Genomic DNA, 12,430 nt, shown 5'->3' with positions numbered 1-12,430 from the left:
AGGACTAAATTGCTATGCAAGTTTTGTTAACATGTCATTTCCAGTGTGCTGCTTACTATGTTAGGTTCACGGCACAGCAGAGGTATATTTAAAAGTGATCAGGTAACAAAATCTGATATTTACTTTTTTACATTTATGTACTTGATTGTTAGACGATTGGTGAGCTGTGTGGTTTTAAAATGGAAAATGAAATGAATCAGCCATTTTCATTCTGTCCCAGCCATGTATGCTCAGTCTAACGAGTTAATATTTACAATGTTTTCAAAGCTTCCAAATATGTATCATAGCAGAGAACATAAGAAGAGGAGGTCCTTTGTAATGTTAGCTAGAGTTCCCGCTTCCCTTTTATCATTAAACACAGCGTTTGGTTTTCCATTTGAGAAAGAACACACACACAAATAAAACATGTCCAATCATATTACTGAGGGTGTAACAGCCACTCTGAGTACAGAGAATGAAGAAGAATAATCTGTTGTCATACATTGGTCAGGATAGACTAGAAAGAAAACCAAAAACCACAACAGCAAAAATCATTACTGTACAAGTATTTAGGATTTGTTATATATTTTAAATTTTCCATTTCATATGTATAGTTGGGACCCATTTTCATTTTACTTAACAGTTCTCACAAGTTACTTCTCTCTTTTTCTTTCTTTAAAATGTCTCAGGTCCAAAAGACAGATACATAGAGTCAAGGAGAAAGAATGAGGAACAAAGGGAGATGAAGAGAAGGATGCACTGGACATCCAAGTCCAAATCCAGCTTGTCTATCAGTGGCCTCCCTCCCTCTCTCTCCCATGCACCCCTCAGTTGAACTGTTGCCTTCTGATTCCTGTTGCCACACCAATACCACTGTTGCCGCGGCGACTATGCGCTTCCTCTCTCAGACTTTAGCCTCCAGCATCTCCAGGAAGAGTTTGTGCATGGGCACTTTGCCCTGCACCTTGATGCTGTAGAAATGCTGCACTGCCTTGGTGGCGGTCTGCCGCAGGAGGGGAAGGGTCATGAGCAGCTTCCCAGCTCGCCGTGGGTCCTCGGCGTGCTGGCCGCTCTCAAAGTCCTGCAGGGCCTCGTGCAGCGAATCCTGTAGCTTCTGCACCGCCTCCAGGTCTTCTATGTGCATGGAGTCTAAGAGTTAAGCAAGGGAGAAAGAGAAAGGCGAGCAACATTGAGACAGGGAAGGTGCCAGGTTGATACGGTTAAAGCTGGACTCCATTAAAGCTGGACTTTTAACAGCCAATTAACAATGTGCCCCGCATGTTTAATAATAATAATATAATGATACTAATAATAATATTTATTTGTGTAGCACCTTTCATACACAGAATGCAGCACAAAGTGCTTTACATTTAGAGCATTTAGCACAATAATAGAGAAAGAAAATAATAAATATATATATATATAATTGCCCCAGTTATAGTGAATCAATCAGTCATACAGTGGAGTCAGCTATTCTGATAATACAGAATGATTTGTGTGTAAAAAAATGTAATGTTGAAATATTATTATTATATTATTATTAGCTTTAATTATTACTAGACATACGGAAATCTGTACTGTAGTTAAAATGTGTATAATGTGCTGGGGAACACACTCAAGAGCTTGACCTCTGATGTGTGTGACATGAGACTGCCAGCCTTGCTCTAGAGAGCCAACCTTACATCTATAAAACAGCACTGAAATTTGAATCACCTCATGGTAAAAAGGGAATACACACTTGCTAATTCTCCCCAAAATGTATTTATGAGAACAAGATATTTCTCACATTCAAAAGGCTTCTAAAAACAGAAGAAACATTTTAGTCGCATGATTTCTCTCCAGTACTATACACTGTGTGTGTGTGTGTGTGTGTGAGTGTGTGTGTGTGTGTTTGTGTTTGTGTGTGTGTGTGTGTGTGTATGTGTGTGTGTGTGTGTGTGTGTGTGTGTCTACATGCATGTGTGTTTGAAGGTGAAACATGAAACATTAATGGGGGAGGCCTGTACAAGCTATAAAAAAAAAAATGAAGAAACAATTTCCCTGCAATCCATCAGAGAAGCCCGTCGATACTGCTGATAAACTGCTAATTACAAAATCAATTACTATGAATTTTCACAGCACACAGAGAGTGGCGCTCCCAGGAGGCCGATCTCAGAGAGTCCTTGTTCAGGTGATTAGAACATTCTGCCTCATTTGAACCTGTCACTGTCACTGTCTCTTGCCATCTCTCCCCAGCATCAGACTCTCTCTCATTCACTTCTGATCACTACGGCTTTCGTCCTGCTCTCTCTCTCTCTCTCTCTCTCTCTCTCTCTCTCTCTCTCTCTCTTTCGTCTGTCTCCATTGTATTTTTGCAGCTTGCCTTTTATCATCTTTCTCATATCACACCTCCTTTGTTAGGAAAGGATCACGATTAGAACCGAGAGCAATAGGCACCATCAGCATTTTTTTTTATTTTCAGACAGAAGAGGGGGAGGGGAGAGGAAGCCGTGTTTGTGTGTAGGAGAGAGAGAGAGAGCGAGAGAGAGAGAGAGAGAGAGAGAGAGAGAGAGAGAGAGAAAGAGAGGAGACAGGAATGTCCAAAGGCAGGGCCGGGCATTGATCAGAGAAGGACAAGCGCTGCCTTCTGAAAAGCAAGCTGTCGATATTGCTGCTGTGCCCCCTAACCAGTGAACAAACGAGCCACATCACTCCCTGATACTCATTCCATTCCACTTAACACATTTTATTGACAGTCCCTGTGCCACTAATGAAATGCTAAATTTATCTCCCGTGGCTGCCATGTCCCCTGGCTCTTTATAGAGATAGAGGAACCAGAATGGAGGATGCCACGGGATGGGTGGCATTCAATTAAAAGCTCAGCAGTACACCCTCATCCCCCAAAACCCACGCACGCACACACACACGCACACGCACGCACACGCACGCACACACTCTCTCTTTCTTTCTCTCTCTCTCTCTCTCTTCACTCTCATTCATGCTTTATTTGAACTACAGTTCAAACAAGCACCTTAAAATTAGATCCATATTACTTGGGAGATGTGTGCATTTTTTTGCATGCTCATTACATGGTATTTGTTTGTTTTTAGTCATCCAGTTGTTCCGATTAATTGTTAAATATTATTTCTGTTATAGGAAAACTTTTTTGGAAATGGTCTTAATCTTTATCCTGCTAGATTTAAAAAATCTATAATTATCTTATAATTCTATTGTATGTATGTACATACTTCGCATTAACCAATCCACTGTATGAACTGTACCTAGATATCTCTTACATTTAAAAGAAGAAGGGGGGGGGGGTTGTAAGTACAATGAACAAAAAGAGAAGAAAGATTTTAGTTGCAGGATTTCTCTAAGGTATAGTGCAGGAGAGAAATGTGCTACTCCATAGCTCCACAGCTGATGAGGGCCTGGCTGCGTTGACACACTACCTGAGTTGGCGAGTGCGATGGCCTTGAGGGTGACAAACTCCTCCTTCTCCACCTTGAGCTTCTTGTACTTGCGCACCAACTGTAGGATGGAGACGTAGAGGTCCAGCAGACCTGTCAGCCGTGAGTGCTCCTCATCCATCACGTAGTCCTCGGCGTAGACCAGCTCGTCCTCGTAGGGCAGCGAGCGGAACACAATGCTCAGGATCAGGATCTCCATCCAGGCACTCTGCAGCAGACTCATCTGGTCCCCCAGAGACAGGCTGGAAAAGCCTGCAACACAAAGGCACAGGGAGGGGGGCAGGGAGACCGAGAGGGAGAAATTGTTATGATGCTTATTTCTACAGTATCTATGTGTTAGTGTGTATGTGTGTGTGTGAGTTTGTGTGTGTGTGTGTGTGTGTGTGTGTGTGTTTGTCTGTTATTGGGGGGGGGGGTGCTGGAGGACTGCTAGTGCATAGAAGGTCTGAATTACACATTTTGGCAACTATATGCGTAGAACAGGTTTACAAAGAATTCATGACCACTTTTAATTTTCCAAATAAACCCCGTCCATAATAAAAAAAACATGCAGTAAATCCAACAACACAAAACAACAATAATTACAATCTTTTAAAATCACTGATAATTTCATAGTATGAACAAGCAAAATATGTATTACAACACAATTTCAGTCTTGTTGAGATGTGTTGAGTGTGTGTGTGTGTGTGTGTGTGTGTGTGTGTGTGTGTGTGTGTGTGTGTGTGTGTGTGTGTGTGTGTGTGTGTGTGTGTGTGTGTGTTTTAGAGGTTCATGTTACAGCTTGGTATTTTTTATTACATTTCATCACATAGATTGATTATCACAATAATCATGTTCATTTTGCTTAGATTATATTACAATGCTCTCTAGTTTGTTTTGGAAGGCTCATTCTGAAATCGGCCTTGGGGTGGACCAACTGTCATCCCTCCCTCTTTTAACTGCCAGTTACACAGTCTCTTTCTCTCCTCCTCCTCTATCTCACTCGTTCATGATGAACAAAACACACATGGATGTAATGTGCCACAGCATATTACGTGTAACACAGAGACATTCAAATTACAATTGTCATCAAATACAGTTAATGAAACAGCGATTACTAACTCCTACTCCTTTTGACACAAGTCAACGTAAAGACTTCTCTAAAGCCTGGCGGTCATGTCGGCCTGACCAAAAGTTGTTGTTGTGTGTGACGGCAACATGCAGATAACCATCTCATTCATATGGGCCCATTTTGTCTCTACCCTACCCATTTGCTGTTGATAAACCCTGTGGCCCCTGGGCGTCCATTTTGGTCAGATTTAAGGCCATCTTAAAAGCATCTGATAATACTAAATGATTGCTTTTATACGTTTACTGTTGCCCCTGCTATGGGGTTCCCACTTACAGTATTTAAGCCAGAGGAGGAGTCTGAAGGCAAACGCAGGGGCAGGGGTACAGTAAAAACTTTATAAATTATCTCACTGAGAAAGAGTTGAAGGGCTGATGTTTATCTCCACGTGACAGAATGACATTTCTGTGTGTGTGTGTGTGTGTGTGTGTGAGTGTGTGTGTGTGTGCGTGAGTGTGTGTGCGTGCGTGCGTGCGTACGTGCGTGCCTGAGTGCGTGTGTGTGTGCGTGCGTGTCTGTGTGCGTGCCTGCGTGCGTGCGTGTGTGTGTGCTTGCGCAATCAAAGGCGTGGTGAGGAGGACAACAGACAGACGGGAACAGGGGAACCTCAGAGTTCAATTTTCCTTATCTGAGTGGTGAACACTTTGCGGGAGGGATACATTAATTAACAGATTGTGATCGGAGTGCGAGGGCCTTCACATTGTAGAAGGAATCAATATGGCCAGAATGGTGGGGGAAGTGGGAAAACAACACAAAGGCAGCTGCCTAAAACACATCTGCACACACTGACCAGACCCAGGAAATCTACCTCCACACTTCCATACTCTTCTATCTAAGACCAAAGGGAATTGCCCCATTTGAATCTGCTATACTGTAGAATACAGTACATTCCAAAACAATTTTTCAATCAAAAAGTAATTAAAAAAGTATTTCTAGCATGAACTAAATGTGAAGCACTCCACTGTAGTTCACTGGTCACTCCGGTCCATCGGAGCATAAACTCTGGTGTTATATTGGCACATGTAGGTCAAACGGCCACCACCACTAAGTGATGCTCTGCAGAGAGAATTCAGCTATAAGTGCATCCGACCAGATGACCACAAACACCATATGCCTGACAAAGATCTATAAGCTCTTTGGTCGAGCACCTGTAAAAATTGCTGAGCTCGCGTACCCTCCAGTCTGCTTTTTCTCCACAAACACCATATGCCCATGTGAAAGAAGACTAATTTCCCTCTCCCCTACTACTCCCTCAACTTAGACAACTGAGCTGTGGTTAGCTGTGGTTAGCTTCAAATAGGATCTTTTATATTTACCCTCACCCTTTCTTTTCACTCCATGTAATCCCATAATGAAATCACTTCCCCATTGAACAGCTCAAACAGACCTGTGGTCCGACTGTACATCTAGACACACGCACATGCTCTCGCTCTCTTTCTCTCTCTCTCTCTCTCTCTCTCTCTCTCTCTCTCTCTCTGTATGTCTCAAATACCAATATGCACAATATGTATATTTTCTTTGATCTATCTATCTATCTATCTATCTATCTATCTATCTGCAGTATGTGTTTATTTATCTATCACATTTCATAACATTTACCAGTTTGACATTTTTATAATATGAGGATTGTACAGCATTGACAGCAGTGCCTCATGAGACCTCTGCCTAACCCGTTATCCTGATTGCCATTTGACCTGTAACCTGTGTCTATGTACATTCACTTGAGTTTGTTTGTGGCTTCAATGTTTGACCTTGTTTATGTCTGTTTTGGTGCAATATCTTGGCCACCTTCAAGATGCTCTGCTTTGCTAGCTGCTAGCTGTTTTAGAGGAAATACTGTAGGCCTCACCGACCTGACCATTGAAGGCACTGTAACCCTACATGGACTGAAAAGACTATGCAGATAAACGCCTGGACTCTGACGATCCCCTCTATTATTTAACTAGCTAAACTAAACTTAAAAGTTCATAACCGAGTTCAGTTCATAACTCAAAACGTCCACATTCTCATTCAGACCATGACTCCATCCACAACGCCTGCCCTCCTCCATGATTAATCAAGGGGGCGTTTTCATATCATCACTCCCTCCACCAGCAGAACAGCAGAAATTAAGCGCTGCTGATTTGTATGGAGCAGACGGTCTTATTTCATTAATTTATTATTGTTTCCCTTCTCCCAAAAGGCCATTAGCAGTGCTCATAAAGAGAGCAGTAATTACATGGCATGCTAAAGCCCTCTGCCCCCCCCCCATCAGTATACCCTTGGATTTCAACCGTAATCAGGCAGTTGGAGAAACAGAAAGAGACTGATGAGAATGGCACATTTACCTACAGAAGATGTTGAAACATCAAATTGTTAGAGGTTTTGAGATTTTTGAGCCAGCCAGAGGATAAAGCAGGTGGCAGCCTGGACTCTGGAGTCTGGATTTCTATGATTTGCATGGAAGAAAACAGGGTTTGAAGTTGAACCATACTGAACGCTTTGATCGCAAGAGGAACAATCTTATCACTGTGCAATTGAACAATTTAGAGTTTGATTGTGTGGACGAATATATTTTTTACAATTCATTGTTTTGTAAGAAAGCAAAGTAGAGCAAATTACTTGAGAGACTGACATGACATTTTAACAATAGGCCACACTAATCTTGAGACACAAGCAAAAACCAAAGCTTGAACATTACAGCAGTGCTGTGGGTAGTTTGGGACAGTTTAAGGGGAGAAAAAAATAATAAGAAGCAAGAGACAATAACCGGGTCCAAGGAAAATCAATTTTGTCTAAAAGTGACATATACAACATTTGATTACGTAAAAACAGCAAAAAACTATGGTCTACTTTTTTTTTAAATGTCAATTTACAATTAGTTTACAAGTGTAGAATAAATATAGGATTTGTGTTGCAGAATCCATGAATTGTTGTATTTGTGACTGTTGGCTACAGTGGCAAAAGCAGGTCCCAACCTAAGCCCACTGAGACTGAAAAAGTGAGAGTATACAAAGAGACCGGGAGAGACCGAGGAGAGTTTTGTAGATAAAGCTGCTGAATTTTGATTGACGTTTTTCAATGGTTCATTTTCTTTTTTTGAAAATGTATCAAACAATGTTTAGTTAGAGCACCAATATCTGGTCAGTACATAACTTGGGAATCATCTATAGAAAATCATAAAGATTGCACATACACTTTATGTGGCTTTGAGACAATTAGATTCTGTTGACAAAACACATCTCCTATACTCAAACATTTTGATTAAACTTGATTGGCTTGTGTAATTAAACGGACTGATATATGAAAATGAAACAAATGATGTAAGAAAGACCATTTTGTCAGCATTGTCAAAAGATGTGTCTACTAACTTTTGTGGGAATCACATGAAAAACCTCCAACTATTTTGGTTTACTATCACTTTAAAATCTTCAAAAGTTGGGAAGATGTTAACGGCTGGGATCAGGGATCATAGAAGGGTCAAAGACAATGATTGCAACACGGCTTAAATGTTCTTTGCTCTAGTTCTATTTTGCCAAGGAGCAAGAGAATCTATGGTATTGTGGAAAATGTTTCCATAGGGACTTTCTTTACTTTTGCACTTCATTTATTGTCAATTTGACATTAAAAATATATATATACACCCTAATTTAGTGTATTCACATTCAGGTATTTCAACAATGATAAGATAAGATAATTAAAAGATTATAGAAAATTAATCATTCTCTCAATTCATATTTTTCTGAGCTCTCCCTGTTCACCATTCTCTCAATGTATGTCTTTTTCCAAGCTTTGAGCTATCCTCATTAGCCTTCACTCCTGCCATGGAAATGGGTGATTTGTGCTGTGGAGTGTAAACAATCGGACGTTTCATAATGTTAAATACAGCGACAGCCTTATTTAACGGCAGTGTGACCCTATGACCCTGATGCTCATGTGCCTTTAACTCTCCCAAGAGGGCCACAAACCCCAGTTGGTCATTATATAGCATTATATAGCTGACCAGTCTGACCACAGACCCTCTAAGAAGGGGGACTGTCAGTGGACAGCTGAGTGAAACTCTCTGTGCCGAGAAAATATGGATTATATGACGATTTTAGCCGAGAAAATATGCATTATATGACGATTTTATGAAATATCAATAACAACAAGCATGGAATCCAGTAGCAGAGGTTCTAAAATTTAGATCACAAAGCCAAGAAATACAACATGCACACACATGTGTGTACATGCACTGGCCCACAATGCATGTTTGACTCTTATTCACCTTTTGTCCTCCCTCACAAACCTTCTGACTATGTGCAGCCCCCACCACACCACACCACCTGATTACGCTATCCATCTTTATCTATGGACGCTGAGGCCTGTCACGGGGCCAAATTGAAAACACCAAGGCCTGTCTGTTGGTGTCTATGTTTAGTGAGATGTGCTCAGATCCCCATTTATCTGTCAGCAATATTCACACACTACTACAAGGGGATTAAACAGGGAGCCCAGGCCCAGGTTTCCTAACCACAGCTACACATTGAGATTTCACTTGTAAATGCTAAAAAAAAATACATATTAGAGATGAAAAAGGAGCAGAAAAATGAAGCAAGTGGGAGCATAATTTGTGTATTTGTTTGGATTATGTCTGAGGTTTATGTGTACACCTCAAAGGTTTAGCCAAGTGTCACACAGACATAGTGGATTAGGTCGATATAATGTGTTCATGGGATAAAACTATGTTACAGTAAGATGTTATAGTTTATCAATTAGTCTTGTCTTGATTTAATGTAAACTATGTTAAGATGTTACGGTAATATTTTAGTCTTGTCTTGATTTGATTCCATTTTACAGCAGCATAAATACAGTGTAAATGTATTTGGGAATAAGTAGTCAGGTGGTGTGATGGAACATCAAGGAAATATGTTTGGTGGTCCTTTTTATACAAATCACTCCAGCAATCCTAAACAGAGAAAGGTATTACTTAAGGGAAGGAATAACATAGCTACAATCTTTCAGATGTGATCATCATTCCCTGCTCAATCTACGTCGTTTTTGTCAATCTTGTGAAAGGCAAATCAATAACTATGAAGTCAAGGCCTTTGTTCTACTCTGTACATTTCTCCTGGGTTTGTCTGTGTGATCCTTTCTGATCCTGAGGTTTTATTGTACTTTCCCCTGCTGTTGACTATAGAGTACACATGAGTTGGTGTAGTGACGTCACGTTATTAAGATATGCCCTGAGACGGAAAAAACTGATGAGTCTGATGGAATCACAGCTCCGAACTTTAGAGGTTTATCAAGTCAACTTTGGAGGTTCATCAAACAAGTAATTCTAAGGAGATAAGGTCATGAATCAGGAACAGATTAGAAAGATGTTTGTTGGGCAGTGAGCTGAGGTGGTCTGCCCAGAATTTGCTGTTTGTCCTTTAGAGTACCGAGCCATCTTCTGATGTTATTGGATTATGCATCACATTTGTAGTCCATGGACAGGTCCGGTCGCACACATCCTTAATTCCATTGGTGTTTTGAGCTAACGCTATTTTCCAACAACCCTGAGCTGTTTTCGTGCCTCAGCACGAATGGCATTTAGTAGCAGTGTCATACAGGCTTTGGATTTTCTAGCAGTGTCAACGTTGTTTGCTTCTGTTGCTGATATCGCCCAAAACACTGTGAGATGCCAAGTGTCATGCACTGGTTATCTGTGACATGAATGCACTCAGAGTTATGAAATACATTTCATATTTGCCCAGGGATTGCTGCTTCTTTTAGCAAAAAAAAAAAAACTCAATCAAAAAGTCAATCTACTTGTCTTTTTGCATTCTGACAGGTTCAAAGCCCAGCAGTCTAAAAAAGTATTTACACCCATTTCTATCTGCAACCCCTTGTGATGTTGAGCACTGCTGGAAGCAAGCTTTAGTTAACCAGGCATAAAACATCCCAATAACAAACATAACAGCATGAACAGGACGGTTCCATTGTATTGTTTTGCTTTAGTGTCTTTACTACAAAAAAGTAAGACAAACACTGTTCAGCTATTCCAATTTTGTATTAGGCTCCACTAAATAAAATGTGCAGAGTAGAACAGAGCAAAGAGCATAGGGCCTAGCCTACAAGACTTGTGCTGAGTCAAAATCAGTCATAATTTAGCATTTATGAATTCCCTTACTATCTTACCTTCTCATATTCAAATTTATTCTTCAAAACACTCTTGTGCAGGCAGAATACCACACACTGTTGGACACTTACAAGTGGCAAATAGCAGGCATTATTTTGCACGTCTTGAGTAGCCTGGGCCTGTTATGTTCACACGTCATAAAACAAACTAAAAATAGTGTAATAATACATTTTTACATCATTTGTATGTCTGTGTATCTTGTTTAAGTCAATTAAGTTAAAAAAGCAGCTGTGATGACACTGATAGCACCACTTTGGGGGATATTTCAGCACTGTTTAAATGGACAGCACCACTTAAATACTATAGAATGGTTTGGACTAAAATTAACCTTAGGGTCTATTTATGGATGATAACGAGTTCAAACTTCTATTTCGGAGCAAAAATATGTTATTTGGAGGAGTTTTGAACTTTATAATACAAACATGCATCACAATCAGCCAGACAGATCTGCGCAGCTCTGCAAGAAGTCAAACACTGATATTTAGCTACCAAAAGACGAGCTAATGCACTGACTTCATAAACAGTCCTTATTATAACCTCTCTGTACACTTTCAAAGTTTACAATACTTGCGATTTGGCTATTGGGGCCTTCTCCACACTACCACCGAAGTGAAAAGCTATTTTGAGCCTTGTCAGTGGTTTAAAAATAGCAGCTACGAACTATAATTTAGTTGCTAATGCAAATAATGGTCTAGCTCAAAACCCCTCAGATTAAAATATGTTTGTTCCCAAATGGAAGTTAGACCCTAGTTTATTTTGGGTTTGGACTATTCTTTTAAGAGCGATGCACGCACGTTCAAGCTACAAGAATATTACAGTAAACGTTCAAGAGATCACTCATTAGAACACTTGACATCTAGCCAACTTCAGGCTGGTTATTACTGTAATCCAGATAGTGACAATTTTGTCAGTATCATGTACCGAGAAGTTCAGTTCTGGGCGAACAAGACTTCATAACCTGCCTCAATTTACACAGTCATTCAAGTCTGTGAGAAAGAGCTAAAGTTGGTTATCAGCACACAATGAAATCACAATGAAATCATGATGAAAAACAAAAAAACAAACACTTTTTTTACAGTTGTCCAAACCTTTCACACAAAGGCCAATAAATCAGACTTGGGGACATCATCCTTTGTCCTAATTTGCACCAGAGCAGACCTCAAGTGGGAAGAGTTATAAATATCAGCAGTGCAGACAGGTGCTGGAGTGAATGAGAAGGCTTGTTCTAAAGTTCACTACAGTTTCCAGCTATAGAAAATAAATAGCTAATAGACTAACACCCAGATTTGAGATGTGTGTGTTTGAAGTGCACTAAATCACCTGGAAAACACATTTTTGAATACATAGATCGATAGATCAATAGTTACAGTAATCTCCCATCTCCAGTTCACTCCAATGGGAGCAGGTGATGTATAGTCGTAATGGGGATAGCGGTATATTCAATCACTCTACAAATGTATGGAACATTGATATAGTAATAAATATAGCAGGAAGGCATTAGGGATTGTTTAGGGACTGGTCTGTGTTTACCTTCATCCAAGTAAATAGTGTTTCTCTAGGAGCTAGTCTCTCAGAAGGTTAAATGGAAGGGCCGATAAAGGCATGCTAAAAGGCCACTGCCACTACTGCCCCCGTCTCTCAATCACTAATTAGAGCAGGAAGCAACCTCTTCACAGCAAATTGCCACTCACAAAGCATCTTTTCAGATGTCCCAGAAAAGGGGGCAATAAAAAACCAATTGAGAATCTTGAG

General features: G+C 40.4%; 1 protein-coding gene across 4 annotated transcripts in view; it reads right to left on the bottom strand.

Annotated features, from left to right (window-relative positions):
• Positions 1–883: 883 nt before the first annotated feature.
• esrrb (estrogen-related receptor beta) overlaps positions 884–12,430 on the bottom strand; it is a 47,910-nt gene continuing 36,363 nt past the window's right edge. For all 4 annotated transcript variants that reach the window (XM_076299982.1, XM_076299984.1, XM_076299985.1 and 1 more), the window contains 2 exons: positions 3,411–3,680; positions 884–1,128 (listed from right to left, as the gene is read on the bottom strand). In XM_076299982.1, the coding sequence (XP_076156097.1) occupies positions 884–1,128; positions 3,411–3,680 (515 nt within the window). The remainder of the gene's footprint in view (positions 1,129–3,410; positions 3,681–12,430) is intronic.

The sequence above is a fragment of the Alosa pseudoharengus genome, unplaced genomic scaffold (genome assembly GCF_046254945.1).
Source record: "Alosa pseudoharengus isolate Yale_2024_CS ecotype anadromous, Long Island Sound unplaced genomic scaffold, YU_APseudo_1.1 YU_APseudo_1.1_scf_22, whole genome shotgun sequence".
In the NCBI taxonomy this organism is placed as follows: domain Eukaryota; kingdom Metazoa; phylum Chordata; class Actinopteri; order Clupeiformes; family Clupeidae; genus Alosa; species Alosa pseudoharengus.
This window is presented reverse-complemented; position numbering and strand designations above follow the sequence as displayed.